At 40.6% G+C, this 14,994-nt stretch overlaps 1 protein-coding gene across 1 annotated transcript in view; it reads left to right on the top strand.

Annotated features, from left to right (window-relative positions):
* The window catches only part of CNKSR3 (CNKSR family member 3), a 58,223-nt gene extending 48,177 nt beyond the window's left edge, over positions 1-10,046 (top strand). The window contains 3 exon segments of the mRNA XM_036379949.2: positions 2,096-2,304; positions 2,768-2,857; positions 4,320-10,046. Of these exon segments, the coding sequence (XP_036235842.1) occupies positions 2,096-2,304; positions 2,768-2,857; positions 4,320-4,618 (598 nt within the window). The 3' untranslated portion in view covers positions 4,619-10,046.
* Positions 10,047-14,994: the final 4,948 nt, after the last annotated feature.

The raw sequence follows: 14,994 nt of genomic DNA on the forward strand, positions 1-14,994 counted from the left end.
CACTGTTTAAATCCAGCTGCACACAGTGAGAAGTAATTTTTGTCCCTAACATTTTTCACTGATGGATTTTTTTTCTTTTTTAGCAATTTGAGTAACTGCTGTGGGAGTTAGAAAAGAATGTCATGTTAAATGACGCCTATCACGTTAAATTTTTAAACTTGCAAGTTGTTTAAAACAAATATGTTCCCACTGAAGGGAAGGGAGAGGCAATACATCAACTCTTATTTTTTTATCCTGTGGTGTAAGCTATAAAAATGCAGACCTGTATACACAGTGGGAGGGAGAGTGGTGTGTATGGTAAGGCTGACTGTTGTTCCTTCTGAAGTCCATATTGACTCATGCCAGAACCCTGCCAGCTGATCTGGGAATGTGAGGGAAAAAAGCGTTTCCAGGCAAGATGTGAAAGGCTGGCATGCTTCCTGGCCTTCCCTGACATTTTAGGTCACATGTAGGTAGCCCAGCACAGAAACTGTGACCTTTTGCTGCAGGCCTTGTGGGAGGGCACTTGCCTCCTGCCATGTAAGGGCTGATACAGAGACAGAGGTGGTATTACTGTGGTTTTTGGGGCAGGACTTGGGGGGGGGGGGCTTGCTTAGGTAGGGTCTCTTTACTGAAGCTGGACCCACCTTTACCTGCTCTTGCCTTGCTTTTATGGTTACACATGCTCAGTTCTTATTAAAAAACCCTCAAATTTTAAAATCTTTTGGCACAATAACAAACATATAGATTTAGCAGGTGAATGCCTTAGTTGTTTCTTCAAATCATTAAATATCTCAGGCACATAGGTGAATTATGTCCAGGTGCTCAGTTTATCTTTCCTAAAGAGACACAAAATCATACCGAGCTTCAAATGCCTTTAGACCTGAATCCCTGTTGAAAAGGACAGAAATCGCAATACGAGATTTAAAATTCATCCTGGATGATGGATGGAAAGAGAAAGGCATCTTGACTTTAACTTTTAAAGAAAGTAAATGTGAGAAGCTATGGCAGGCAGGAAGAAGAGAAAGCACAATTCTTTTGCCTTCTGTTTGGTCATCTATTTTGACCTCTGCATGTTTTGCTTTTCTCTTGAAATTGTGGTGCATTTGTGTGATGGTTGCTTTTCTCCCCCCTCATCATCCTGCTCTCTTCCCTTCCTGGCACAGATCTCCTCTGCTCCAGAGCAGTGTTTGGTTTCCCTCCCCATGGCACAGTCTCCACATGGTGGTGGTGTAGGAGAGCTCTCCACATACATACATTTCTGGTGTAACACTTGAGTGCAATTTTTGGTCTCTGCATCTCCATAAATAGCTCCTTCCTATTCACTGAGCTGTTGCATTGTTCTTGCTGGAGAGCTGGACAAGTGGGATGTGCTGTCCAGGGACTGCTATGAACACTGGGGTATATGTGTGCTTAGGCAGTCAGCTATGTGTTTTTATGCCTGACTTGGCTAATGGTTGCTTCAAGCAATAAGATTGTGACATATAGGAAGGGGAAAAAACCTCCAGGCAAATTTTAACTTGAAGGGTAGCTTCTCTTCCAAAAGTAATTGCAGAATTTAATCAAGATATATGTATGTGTATATATATACACACACACATACACACACTATTAATCTGTTAGGAGGGAGAGAGAAGGTGGTAAATATTTAGTGACAGGTATTGAACTCCTATAATGACTGAAAGGCAGAGACCCTCAGATGGAGGTAATAGCTGTTACCATTACACATACAGAGATGGATAAATTTGTGTAGCACTCCCGAGTCACAGCTATGTATTTGAGTAGGTGGTGAATCAGGGGCTTTGATGCCCTCAGGACAGAAAGGTCTCATTTATCAAAATCTTTTGCTGGAGTGGAGCCTCTGAATTTCTCAGTGTGTTAAATTACTGGCTTCTTAAGAGTAAATTAGCATGAGGAGGGTGGCTTTCTTTTCTCCTTGTTAAATATAATGAAGTCTTCTATCACCTGACTTTCTTGGGGGTTTCTTCCAGCTTGTTTGCAGCACAATGCCAGTTGTCACGAGCATGACTTGCTGCTAGAAGCATCTTTCAAAGCTAGTCATGTCTATAGCTTTAAACTCTTTCAAGGCACTAACTGCAGTGACATGTCCTTTCAGAGATGAAAAGGGGAGCTTTGTGTATGGAGGAGGCAGCAAACGCAGTCAGCCACTGCCTGGGTCCAAGGGTGCCGAGTCTCCCAATTCGTTTCTGGATCAGGAGAGCCGGAGGCGGAGGTTTACTATTGCTGATTCTGATCAGCTGCCTGGGTATCCCATGGAAGTAAATGTCCTACCAGCCAAAATGAGAGAAAAAACACAGTCCTACGGTGAGTTCATTCCTCTCTTGTTATCACTGTTGTGATAAGGGCTTTGATCAGCCTGAAATGATTTGTCTTAGAAAACTGCTTGTTGGGCTTGATTGATATTAAGGCCATTTGTACAAATTGTGAATTTGAAATTCTGTATCTGAAATAATGTCTCTTAAAACTCTTATTTCTCTAATGAATGTCATTCAGCTGGGGTCTGCTGCTACAGAGCACCATTTCCACATGTATTTTGCTTATAACATTATGTCCACTCCTGCTCTAAATGAGCAAGAGAAGGGCTGTTTAATCTCAGCACGCTGATTTCTTATATGTCACCAGTGGAATTATCTTCAGATAATCATTTTTTCTGCAATTTGAACTCTTTATTGCTTATCTCTCCTTTGCTTAACTGGGAAAAACAAAAATTTAAAAATTGGTTTCCTCAACTTTATGTAACTCCTCTAACTTTCTATGTTGTCTCTAGGAAAACCTCGTCCTTTGTCAATGCCTGCTGATGGAAGCTGGATAGGAGCTGCAGACCCCTTCTCTAGGCCACGAGGATCAGGGAGAAAAGGCAAGGTTTTAGGTTTTATCCCTCATTCTCTTCCTCTCCAAAATCTCCTTGGTGTGAACCACATGAAAGTGTTTAAATTAGGAATGGAGGATTATAGTTTGCATATTGCTGAACTGATGCAAGGTGACCATTACTGGGTTAAGCAGAAATGCCAGATGGTAACTGAAATTTCTGAGGCTATTCAGTGATGGGACTCAAATCTTGTAGTGAGCATTAAAAGTTAGCTAGAATGACTAGGGCAGATCTGTACTTGTGATTTTATCGCACATTTTGCTCTTGCACACAGCCCCTTCCCTTTCTACTGCATTTAATATTGATCATGAAACTACTTTTGTGCTAAGTCTTTTTGTTTAGCTCACTGTGGAGGCTGTTAAAGAAGCAAGCTTGTTCACAAAATGTAAAATGTAGGGCCTTTTAGGAGCTGCTGTTTACTGCTACTGCTGTTAGAAAGGAACATATTCTGCAGGCATCGCTGAATGGGAGAGAGACAGAAGCTCATAACATTTTGTGTTCTGTTGGATGGCTTTTTTACTTCCTACACTCTCCTCTTCCCACCTTCTGCATCAGAAAGACTATTTGAGTCCTGTTAGAGTGGGAAATAAGGATGACTAGTTTATTCTTGGAATCAGTTATGAAAGCTAATGTCTAATTCTAGGTAAAATCAAAGCTGGTTTCTATTATTTTCATGTAAAAGTAGAAGTTGATACTGAGAAGCATCAACCTGGAGGGATACTAACAGAGCAATCACCAGGTGGCAGGGCTGGTTTTTGTGTGTGTGGTTTTTTTGTTTGGTTTTACCTTTCGTTTTGTGTTGCCTTTTTTTAATGCTTGAAATGTACCTAAGTGCTCCAGGCTTGGATTTAAGCTGTGTTGGATCAGAACCAAAGGCCTGCCTAGTCCAGCAGGATTTTTTTAGCAGCAGCTGCCTTGGTCAGGTGTCTGGGGAAGAGTTAAAACAGAGAAAGCATCATGAATCACTGGTCAAAATCAGGGAGGGAAGTGCTTATATTTTCACCTGCAAAATTAATTTTTCTTGTCCAAAGTAATGATAGTAGCTTTTAAGCTACTCATAAGTTATACTGAGAAGTTTATGGATTCAATTCTGGTCTCTTCAGCATTTTGAATAACACATTAGAAGAAGATTTGTTAAATATCACCTATGATAATGATTTGCATGAAGGTAGTCTGTATCATCATTTTTGGTGTGTGTGAATCTGGAATATAACAGTCAAATGGTATCTCCTCTGTGCATGGATTTATTTCATTATTGTGTCACTTAAAAAAATTAAGGATGCAAAAAGCTGAGAATCTATTGATAGCTGCTTATGTCCAGGTATTTTATGAACAAAACCCCAGATCTAGGTATTTGAAGTGTAACCAGAATACTTTTATAAAAATGGAAAATGTTAATGGAGGGTTTTGAAGTCAGCAATAATTGGTTTTCCCCCTCCTGTTTGTACAGGTGAAGATGTCCTCTGCAGGTACTTCAGCAATGAAAGGATACCCCCGATCATTGAGGAAAGCCCCTGCACGCAGCACCCGCTCTCCAGGCCAGTGTCTGACAAGCAGTTAGTGAGGGGAACAGATTATATTCGAGGCAGCAGGTGCTTTATGAATACAGACCTCCACAACAGTGCAACAATTCCTTTCCAAGAGGAAGGTGCTAAAAAATCATCGGTCACATCATCCACAAAATCCTCCTCGGCAGAGCCCTCGCTGCTGGTCAATTGGTTCACGAGACTGAAACTGTTGACTCACTGACTTGTCCCCAGCGCTGTCACCAAGTGCCTTTGCTCGTCGGTCACACTTCTCTACTCTGCAGCTTAACTGACACACAGTGACTAATGCAGTATTCTTTTCCTGGAGAATCTCACACTTTAGCCTTTTTGTTTGTCATTTTTGATGGAACAGAGGGTTTCATAGTGCAAGGAGGCAAGAAAGACCAAGTTCCTCTGCCTGGCCAAAAACTGAAGGCATTTATTCCCATGGAAATGAGTAAAATTTCAGTGAGGTAGAGGCCACAAGTGACCTGGAAAATGCATAATGACTCAGAGGAAAGCATTGCATTATTACTGTGAAGTCCAGTGGCACTTTAGTTGTCTGAATGCTCAGAGGCTGGTGGAACTGGCAGGGTGTCAGAGTATGAAGAGCTCACAGAAGTTGTCACTCTCCTGACTGGGAAAATAAGCAGGGAAACAGCAGTTTCATGCAACTTGGTGATGCTGTTTCAAGTACTGCATGAGATCAACCTTGTGAGGAAGAAGTAGTGGTGTTACCATTCTTTCTCTGATATCCAGAGTTCCTATGAAGTCTTAGGAAGAGAGTTCTCTTATTCAGAGATTTTAGGCAGTTGGACTAATTTAATTATAAATCAATCCAACCTTATATATATAATCTATTTTATTTGAAATCACAGTACAAATAAGGAGCACTGAACAACTGCAGTGCTCATCTGTAAAGGTATATGGATTGCTACAACAAGCCAAGGAAATGCATCTGTAGAGGTGGTGAAAGAATCTATATTTTTTCCTTAATTGTTTAAGAATGACTTGCTGTTAACCAAAGTAACCTTTAAAGACAGTCCTGTTGGACTTACGAGAACTTTTACGGTGGTTCAGTTTTTGAATGATGTGTTGTTTTTATGAAAAATATGTGCTATCATACACTACAATTGTAAGACATCTTGCTATTTTCTATATAGCTCTAATTTTTACCCCTCCAGAATTTTAAAGTAGCCTTGGGTATTTTGGGAGGAAAATAAAACTTGTTTAACAAAAGAGAAGGATATTAAAGAGGTATTGTTTAAGAAGGAATGTACATAAGATTGTTAGTATGCAAACAGTTGTGTTTAAAGTTATTTAAATGTTAAATATAGTTGTATATATTTTTACATTTAAACAGATAGAGTTTGTACCTTCCTGTATTGAAGTATTGGGCACAGCTTAGTCAAATGAAAAGAAAATAAGATTTTGTATTACCTTCTAATTATAAGACTAACTATTTTTGTAGATGATACACTGCCAACAGCCTCTACTCCTTTGGTCTTGCTGAAAAGAAGGATTTGTATTTAATCATTCGTGGGGAAGGAGGGGAGTTAAATGCTAGTTTGCACACAGGATTGGGGCAGGAATCACATGTGATAACAGGATATTAAAAACACACTGTAATTCTGTCTGTGAAGATGTCACCATTCTGCTGCAACGAGCTGATGAAGTTGTGCTACAGCCCCACAAAGAGAGACAGGGCGTTTCATTCACTTCTCAATTAATTGTGTTTGATTGTGACTCACTGATGACTGGAGAGGCTGGTTTGGACCTTTCTGATCAAAGCAGACATGTCTGTCTTCTGGCACTCTCCTCCACTCCCCGAGATGGCAGTCTGTACTAGACATGAACTGCCGCTGTGCAGCTGAACCTTGACACAGTTTGGTCCTGCCTCCAAGGAAAGGGCTGAAACTGCCATGTTGTGGGCTCTGTGGTGTAGTGTAGTCCAGCCTCAAAGAGGCTGAACTGTTCTGAAGGTGTTGTCCAAACAAGACTTTTAAAATGGAAGTTCTGCTCATCTTCAGTGTTGTGTTTTCTGTACTTAAGAAATGAATGGGGGCCATTATGCTTAACTTCTTATTGTGTGTAGTGAATATAGAGGATGCTCTACAGTTTAGGGGTAAAAAAAACTCCCACAGATCTAGGAATAAATCACAGCTGATATCCTTCTGGCCTAACCTGCAAAAAAATTCTGCTATTATACTAAAACTTGGCTCATCTCTTGATGTTGAAGGTACGTGTATCTATCCAGTCAAAAACTGTACCTAGACTGACTTCCCTAATGAGTACCATGTACATTTCCAGATGTCCTGCCATGGTACAGTACTCCACAATACTCTGAAAACACTGTCATGGTGGAAAAACAATGCAGTTAATTGGAAAAGATCATAAACCCCACAAAAATGGAAAATAATATTTAGTACTGTTGCATATATGTATAGTGGGGATTGTGCACTTTTGGAATATTGAGCAGGCTTCTGTTGAAGTCTGTAGACTACATGAAAGCCAATACCTTTGGTTTCTCTTACATAACCATTGCAAAAAAAAAAAAAAAGTCCTTTTTTGGATGGCAATGTGTGAGAGGAAATAGGACATAAAAATGAACACTAATGGCTTGTAGAGACAGAGTGCAGGGCAATTCTCCAAGCCATGTGTTTCCTCTAGTATTCATGGACAATTAAATTAATCAGTGTTTGAATTCTGGATGACCAACAGAGGTGAACACAGTACTGAGAGTATTATACTAGTTTTGTTCTAATCAATGAGCCAATAACTTTTCCTTCCTCATAAGCAGGGCCTGTTTTACGAGCAACGTGCTCCATAGTCTTGGTGCTAGATGAACAGAAAGGAGAGAGAGTAAAAATCCAAAACTTAACCAAGCCAGGAAACAGATGGTAAAGACTAGCTTTAGAGTTGGAGAAGATAAAAGTCTTTTCTTCTTGCATAAATGTTTCCTTAGTCCAAATCTTGCATCCTGTTTTATTACACTGCCACCAGGCAGTCTTCACAAATTGCTCTATATCTGCAATCACATCCTGAATAGACCAAGTTAAACCCCTCATCAGGCTTTAACTTAGATCTTGATTAATTCAGCTCAAACCCTTTTTTTTGCAGGTTTTACTTTCCTAGGAGCTTTCCTGCATTCATCATTCAATTTTTGGAATATCTTACACATGATCCAAGGAGAAAGGCTTTCATGCTCATGCATTCTTAGAAATGCCTTTGCCAGCAGGATTGGTAGCTCAGAGGAGTGTGAATGTTGGCTTCTGCTTGAGTTTTCTGCACTAAAATATTCATCCCCCAATTTCCACCATACATCCTAGTGCACCATCTGAAAAGTGTGAGATAGAAATGCTTGTGGGCAATGGGAAAGAAGTGTTGTGTCCTTTGTCCTGCTGTACAACTGTGGCTTCTTTCTTTGCTTAGCCTGAGCTTTACTTTGCACATGCTGTGGTTATGGAGCACATGCTCTTTGTGGCTGTCACATAGGAATGCTTTTGTCTCCTTGGAGGCTGTAAGGTTTTTGTAATGGTCAAGAGCTCTTGAGGAAGCCACTGACTTAACTCAGCATATTCTGTGATTCACTTAAAATGTGGAAAGAGCACTCCAAAAAAACTCAGTTTGGAGAATGAAAAAAGAGGGGTCAGGCTAAGCTAAATGTATGGGTCTGTGTTGTGTCAAATGCTGCTTCAGCTGAGTGGCAGTAACTGCAAAGAAAGCACCCCACACAACTGCAGCATGCACATTTGTTTCTACCACTACATTTGTATGATGCTGGAATATGAAACAAGGGCAGTCTTTCAAAGCAGTTATATATAGTTCCACACACCACACTTGAGCTGTAAGATATATTGACAAAAGCAGTCAAGAGCTGCTGTCAGTGTGTAATTTCAACAAATTCTGCTGCATCAGTTTAAAATAGTGACCTCTCTTTATCCTGTTGCCTGCACAGTGCAAGTCCCTAACCATCAGTTTTGTCTTCCTTTATGATAGCAACTGCTGGTAAGATTGTGTCATTCCCACAGGGCCTCGTGCAGTGGTCCAAAAGCTTAGTTAGTTTGGGTTATTCTGGACTTTGTCCAAAAGTGGAAAGTCAAATTTAAAAACGATATTACTGCTCCAACATCACTTAGAGTTGGGATTTTTTTTTAATACATACTAGATATTAAACAGGCAGGAGTTGTCTGTTGCATTCTTTGCCAGTAGAAGAAAAAGAATGGATTACAAACTCAGTGGAGGAAAAAACCCCAGACCTTTGGGTGTCCTCCAGTTCCTGCCAGTGGGAGAAATGTGTTTGTTTTAGCATGACATAGAATAGATGTAAACATTTCTTTTTAAACCTCCCTGTGTGGTCACCTCAGTTATTCAGGATGATGTAAGCCACTGACTTTCCCCCTTAAGTGGTTGTGGAGTTATCCAATATATATTTTTTGGGAGACAGTAAAGATATCTTAGAGAATTATGTGATTGATTAACAGAGTATGGAGATGGAGTAATTAGGCATAAAGTAAGTGCCAGAGAGTACTGAGTTATAGGGGAAATCCTTGGGGTCAGTTTATGATTGCGGTTGCTGTTGTTCTCTGGTGAGGGTGAATGTTCTCCATCCCAGACAGCAGCCAAAGAATCAGAGCACAAGAAGTCCAGTCCAGTGTACTGTGCCATCTTCAGCTGAGAGGGGTAGTTGCTTGGGCTTTTTTGGTTGGTTGTTTCTGACACCCCACACCCTCCTTGGTAAGTGCAGCCAGAGTAGGAACTGTTGAAATGTACCTGTGGAGCAAACCTGACAAGATTCTGATGGATCACTGGGCTGTGCTGACTGATGGTGCTCAGCCACCACATGTTTAGATGTGCTCTGGGAGTGCCTTTGCAGGTGAGGAGCCTCAGACCCTTTTGACCTTTACTTAGAGGCTTTTTTGTTTGGGCAATATTTACTGAGAGGCATACAATATGCCACAGTCTAAACAGAGATTTATTGTTTTGACTGCGTATTTAATGCTTTGGATTTTTTTTCCCAAGTAACTGCATGCTTCTCAGTGCTACTTATTAATGTGTTTTCCACTTTCATCCCCCATTAGCTGTTTTCAGTACCAATGTTTCTAATAAAATCCTCACATATTTCCAGTGAAAATGTTCATAATGCCAAGTAGTCACAAACGAGCCATAAAATTTTAATCTGTAAACTGTAAAAGAGCCCCAACCAAACAAAACTCCATTAGCAAAACACAAGAAAAAAAACACACATTTTCTGCCTTGTGAATAACAACTTCATGAATAATAATGAAACTAAGGATTTTCATCCTTAGTAAAAGGTAAAAGATCAGCCAAACTTTAGTGGCTGCATCTTGGGTAATTTGTTTGATTTTATTACATGATAGTAGAAAGTGAGGGCTGTAGTTCAGATATTGTAGATTCTTGTAATGCAGCTGTCGTGTTTAAATGTGTCTCCACAGAGCATGACCAAAGGCTTTCTTAGGTGTGACACAGTTTTAGCTGAAACTCTCCCACTTTACTGAATGTCCCACTGAACGCACAGAAGTCTTAATATTGTCTGGCATATTTCTTGACCACTGGTTTCTGGGGGGAAGTTGGTATAAGTTCCTGTAAGTGAGTAGGATGAGAGCAAAATAAATTATGTCCTAAATTAATTATTTCCCTTTTCCTATGTCTTTCCTCTCTGACCTTTTCCTCCCTACATTAATGCTAAGGGACTGTCCAAGAATTTATTTCACAAACAAACAGCTATAAAGTCTTTAATATTTATAGCATAATCAGTTTGTTTTGATGTCCGAGATAGTTTTGATCAGAGCCCTCCAGCAAAAATAGTGCTGCCCACAAGACAACATTTCCAAGTTCTTGATTCGTGTAAGAATTCCTCTCTGCTTAATAAGCTGTTGGCTTAGACTCTGCTTTGAAGTTACTCAGACCACCCCAAGCAGTCCTTGGTACTTTAGGTCCAGACACATCAGCTTCTTATCACTGGATAGGAAGAAAGGTCTGTTTTTTTTCTCCTCTTTCTGAGTTTTGTAACACTGGATTCATAGGCTGCATTGGAGAGATGGGTGTGGACGTCCTGCCCTTCCCTGCCTGCCCTCTCCTGCTGTCTGTGCAGTGGCTGTGTGGGGTGGAGAGACAAGAAGGCTAGGGGAAACTCATCATCTAAAGCAGCAGCCCCTCTCTTCCCTCTCATGCTCAGGATAGCAGTGACAAGCCTCCAAATAAAAGGCTAATGGGACAAGGTACATGATTTGCAAAGCTGGTTTTCCTGTGGAAGTGTGGGAACATTGAGGAGTGACACGATGTGTCGCACAGTGTTAGCACAGAGGTAACATGAGGGAGCCATTATCTAAGAACCAAAAAGGTTTGGCAGCACATGAGCTCTCTGCACGGCACAGGCATGTTTCACCTAGTGCTGCACAGAAAGGCCTTTACTAAAGCAAAGGGGACAAGTGAGCTGGGGCTGTGTGGGGGAGGCAGTCAGGCATATACCCCAGGGTGCTCCCACATGGGTGAGTCTGGTCACAAGAAATGTATTTGACCTGTACTGACCGTGGCTGGCTGCTGTGCGTGGAATGGATGTGGTCTGTGTGGGAAACAAGGCTTTTAGAGGGATGTGGAAGAGGCTCAGGTTTCAGATCGTGACTCATTTTCCCAGTGGTTGACCAAAGCGAGGGGGAGGTGTGATGGGAAGCTATGATGAGAAGTACTCCTGCTATCTTTCTCCCTATCAAGAAATGTCAAGGAGTGAAAACAAACATCACCAGAAGTCTGAAGTTCAAAAAACCTGAATCACAGCACGGTTACCAAAGCATATGACTTGTCCCACAGGTCACTCTTGCAAATGTGGATTTTTCATCTAGTTTGCAATGAAGCATTTGGTGTGTTTTCAAAATGCAGAAGATTTTGGACACCATCTGGTCTCACACAGTATTTGCTGTTCATGTAGCTGGCTGTGAAGATAGACATCTTTGCTAGTGAGGCAGGCTCTGGCAGCGTTGTCTCAGGGCAGGAGCTGTGAGAATTGCATCACCCTGACTAGTTTGATACAAGCTTTTTGGTTGGATGTGCATAACATGCCTACATTTTAAAATGAAGTGAAAGTCAGTTATAAAATCACAAAAACATACAAAAGCCATTAGTGGGAGAAGAGATGCTGCCAAAACATTGTGCTCTGGTTGCTCTCCAGTACTCTTGCCTAGTTGGCACCCCCAAGACAAAATTCCAGGTGCTTCCCTAGTGGAAGGAGGCACACTACATGACCCGAAAGGCTCGTTTCCATTGTTGAAAGCACAGGCCAAGCAACATTTCTGTTGTTTTCTCTAGGTCTTCAGGTATTTCCAGTGATGACTAGTCTGCTCAGTCTGTTGCTACCTCCTCCCTTTGCTTAAGGTGCCCTTGCTGAGCACCTCAGGCAGTTTTGTCATTGTCACACTTGGGTGCCTGCAGAAGGCAGTGTTGTGTTCAACATGCTTGTGCTGCTTTTGTACTTGAGCATAAATAAGAAATTCTCCCACTAAGTAAACAGGGTTTGTCAGGCAAAATATGTTTTGTCCTCAGCACTAGGTCTGAGTACTTCCTTCTACTTTTTGTGTCAAATCTGATTAATTGATTAGAGCTGTTTCTGATTTATGATTGAAAGGGTGAAATGAAAATAGGATCTTGTTGATGAAGAAGATTCAAATGAACATTTGAACAAATTAATAAGGGCCAAAGAAACTAGAGAAGTAAAACCAGGCACTAATTCTTTATATGAGCAGTGCTAAACAAAAAATACACAAAGTAAATGTGTAAGTGTTTTGTGTTTTTGTGGGGTTTCATATCTCAGCCTACTGTCTGGAAACTTTTAATATTATTCTCCTACAAGTTTCTTGACAATGAAAGGTAACTGTGGGATGCTTATGATCAAGCTGCTGCTGTATTATTGTGCTGTTGTATTTTGGGAGAGCAGATTGCTTGCTACACCTGAGTTTTCTGTTCCTTCCCAGCCCTCCCACTCTAAAACCAATGCACATCACATCAAGTGGCTTTCAAAATTATAAGCTCGTCACTAGATCCTCTTTTCACTGTCCTACTCAGTTCAACTTTTGAGAACAATAGGAACTGTATTTTTAAAGGCTGAAGATGCTGCGTTACCAAATGCACAGGCAGAAGTAATTATTGATTGGTTTGAGAACTGGAAACATTGTAAGGTAACAGATATGCAGCTGTATTTCAGATGAAAAGTTTTTCTTCAAGTAGAAATTGTGTTATGTTCTTGGACTATTAAATACACTCTTGATTCAGAAATGCACAAAGCACTATTTGTGCCACTTAAAGTTCACATGGAAAAGCTGAATCATCCAAGCCATCTGAATGATGCACACTATTTGGTAGTTGTTTTCTTCATCAGGCAGCTGGTGATCTCTCTTCCTGTATTCAGGGCTTGGGTGGGGGAGGAAAAAAGGAAGAAAGGAGTCTCCAGGGTGGGGGGAGAAGCTATTGCTTCATGTGTGCAAACTTTATGGTTTTCCTGAGACCTCTCTAAATTTGTGGTAAGTTAAAACTATATTAAGAGGATTGAAGAGGCAATATATATTGCAATTAGGTTATAAAGTGTTTTTATTTTAAGTAATAATGCTTTATGAACATTTTAGGCATTATTTGTTTATTATAAGTTATATTTCAAGCAGTTCTTCATGGGGGAAGACATGAGATATGTGCTAGGGCTGGAAGTCCTTCAGACTTGGTAGCTTCTGTGTCTCCTGCTCCCCTCTTGAAATAAGGAGGTGAACCATGAGATTTGTTGCCTCAGTCACCAGCCAAAAAATGGGAACTCAATTTCTCTTGTGCTGGTCATGTTACCCAATTTATGTTTGCCTGCTGAAGCTCAGTGGTAATGAAGGGCTGTTTAGTGCTGAAAAAACTCCCAGGTCAGGAATGGGACAGGCATGTGACAGGGTTGGGGGGAACAGTGGTTTTGCAGAAAACCCCACACATACTCCCTGCAGCTACATCCTTAGTTTTCTAATTTAGGATGTACCTATTTTTTGGTGGATATTTTGTTTATATTGACATTGGTGAGGAAGCTTTTTTCTTCTTTTTTAATGATCTACCTCTTTATTACAGTCTGTCTTACCTAGTTAGATGGTAAGATTTTTTTTTTTTTTTAATCAGGCCTTGTCTTGTAGTTTTAACTTCCTGAGCGTAATGGGCTGGGGATTTAATTGTTCTATATTGTATTTATTAGTATAGTTGAAAAGGTCTAAAGAGCAGCAGAATAGAAAAAGCAGTGCAGAAAGGCTTTGCTCAGATCTTGATTGTCTGACTTTTCTTTGGGTACTTTTTTCCAAAAGCTGAAGAGGGACACAACCAGCAGGCATTCAAATCTTCTTTTGAGTCTGAACCAAACTGTGTGACTCTGTCAGTGTGAGTAATGAACTGCCTGGGAATTGATGGCAAATTACTTGTATTTCTAACCAAAACAGAACAGGAAAAAAGAGCTGGGGCTCTGATTCTTAGCAGATTCTTCAAGAGAACCTCTCATTAACTGTGCAAGGGGGGCACTTCCATTCCTTTGGTGACTGTCATTATAGGGCTGGCAGTGCCTGCAATAACCTGAAGTACTTACCACAGCAGGTAGTTTCAGCAAGGGGGCAACAGCCCAGAAAACACTGGCCTTTGAGAAAATACCAAATCAAACTATGTTGCATAGTCTTAAGAAAGGGTGACTGCATTTGTGTCATAAGAACAAACATTAAAGATTTATGTAAGAAATTTATAGGACAAGAGACAATAAGGTTGAATTACAGCAGAGAGCTTGAATTTGGTTGAAAAATCTGATGTCAAGGAGAGTTAAGCACTGGTTTAAGATGCTGAAGGGAGCTGTGGAACCTCCATTATTTGAAGTCTTAAAGAACAGGTTAGGTGGCCTCTGTCAGAAATAGCCCAAGTATAATTGATCCTGCTGGGAGGGACAGACTTAATGATCTCTTGATGTCTCTACAACCTTGTGAATTTGCAGAGATGTGAGTCGGCTGTGTGTGATTGCACGCTGCTAGAGTTCATCAAGTGCTTTCAGGCCCTTCTGGATAAAAGCCATCATGCACACTTCACCATAACCCTGGTGAAATTTGGATGTTTAAAGGACCTGGAAGCAATCAAATGAATGCATGAGAAGATGCAGTTCAGGGCTACCACACAGGAAAGAGGGACAGGGAGCAATAACATTCAGATTCAGTAATTTTATACTTATCTAGAGTAAAAGCATCATCAAAAATTACCATTATTGTTCCTTCAATTGTTGAGGCACTTGTGGAACATTTCAAAACCACCACTTTTTGTTTTGAAGAACTGTGGGGGTTTTCTCTTAATAGAAGGAAGGTATTAGTAATGGTGCTACACTTCTGACAAGGGAAAGCATATTGATAGCTCTAAAATATAGTCTGGCCTTTTAAAATCAAGACAATAGACCTACAAAACCTGCTCTTTTATACTGCTTCCTGATAGAGTTGAGAGACACATCCCCACATCCCTGCCATTTTGAATGTAATTTTTAATTTTTAAAAAGGAAAATAACTTGCAGACAGGTAGAGCAGCTCTAGTAGCTCTGTGCTTATG

This window comes from Molothrus ater, chromosome 3 (genome assembly GCF_012460135.2).
Source record: "Molothrus ater isolate BHLD 08-10-18 breed brown headed cowbird chromosome 3, BPBGC_Mater_1.1, whole genome shotgun sequence".
Classification (NCBI taxonomy): domain Eukaryota; kingdom Metazoa; phylum Chordata; class Aves; order Passeriformes; family Icteridae; genus Molothrus; species Molothrus ater.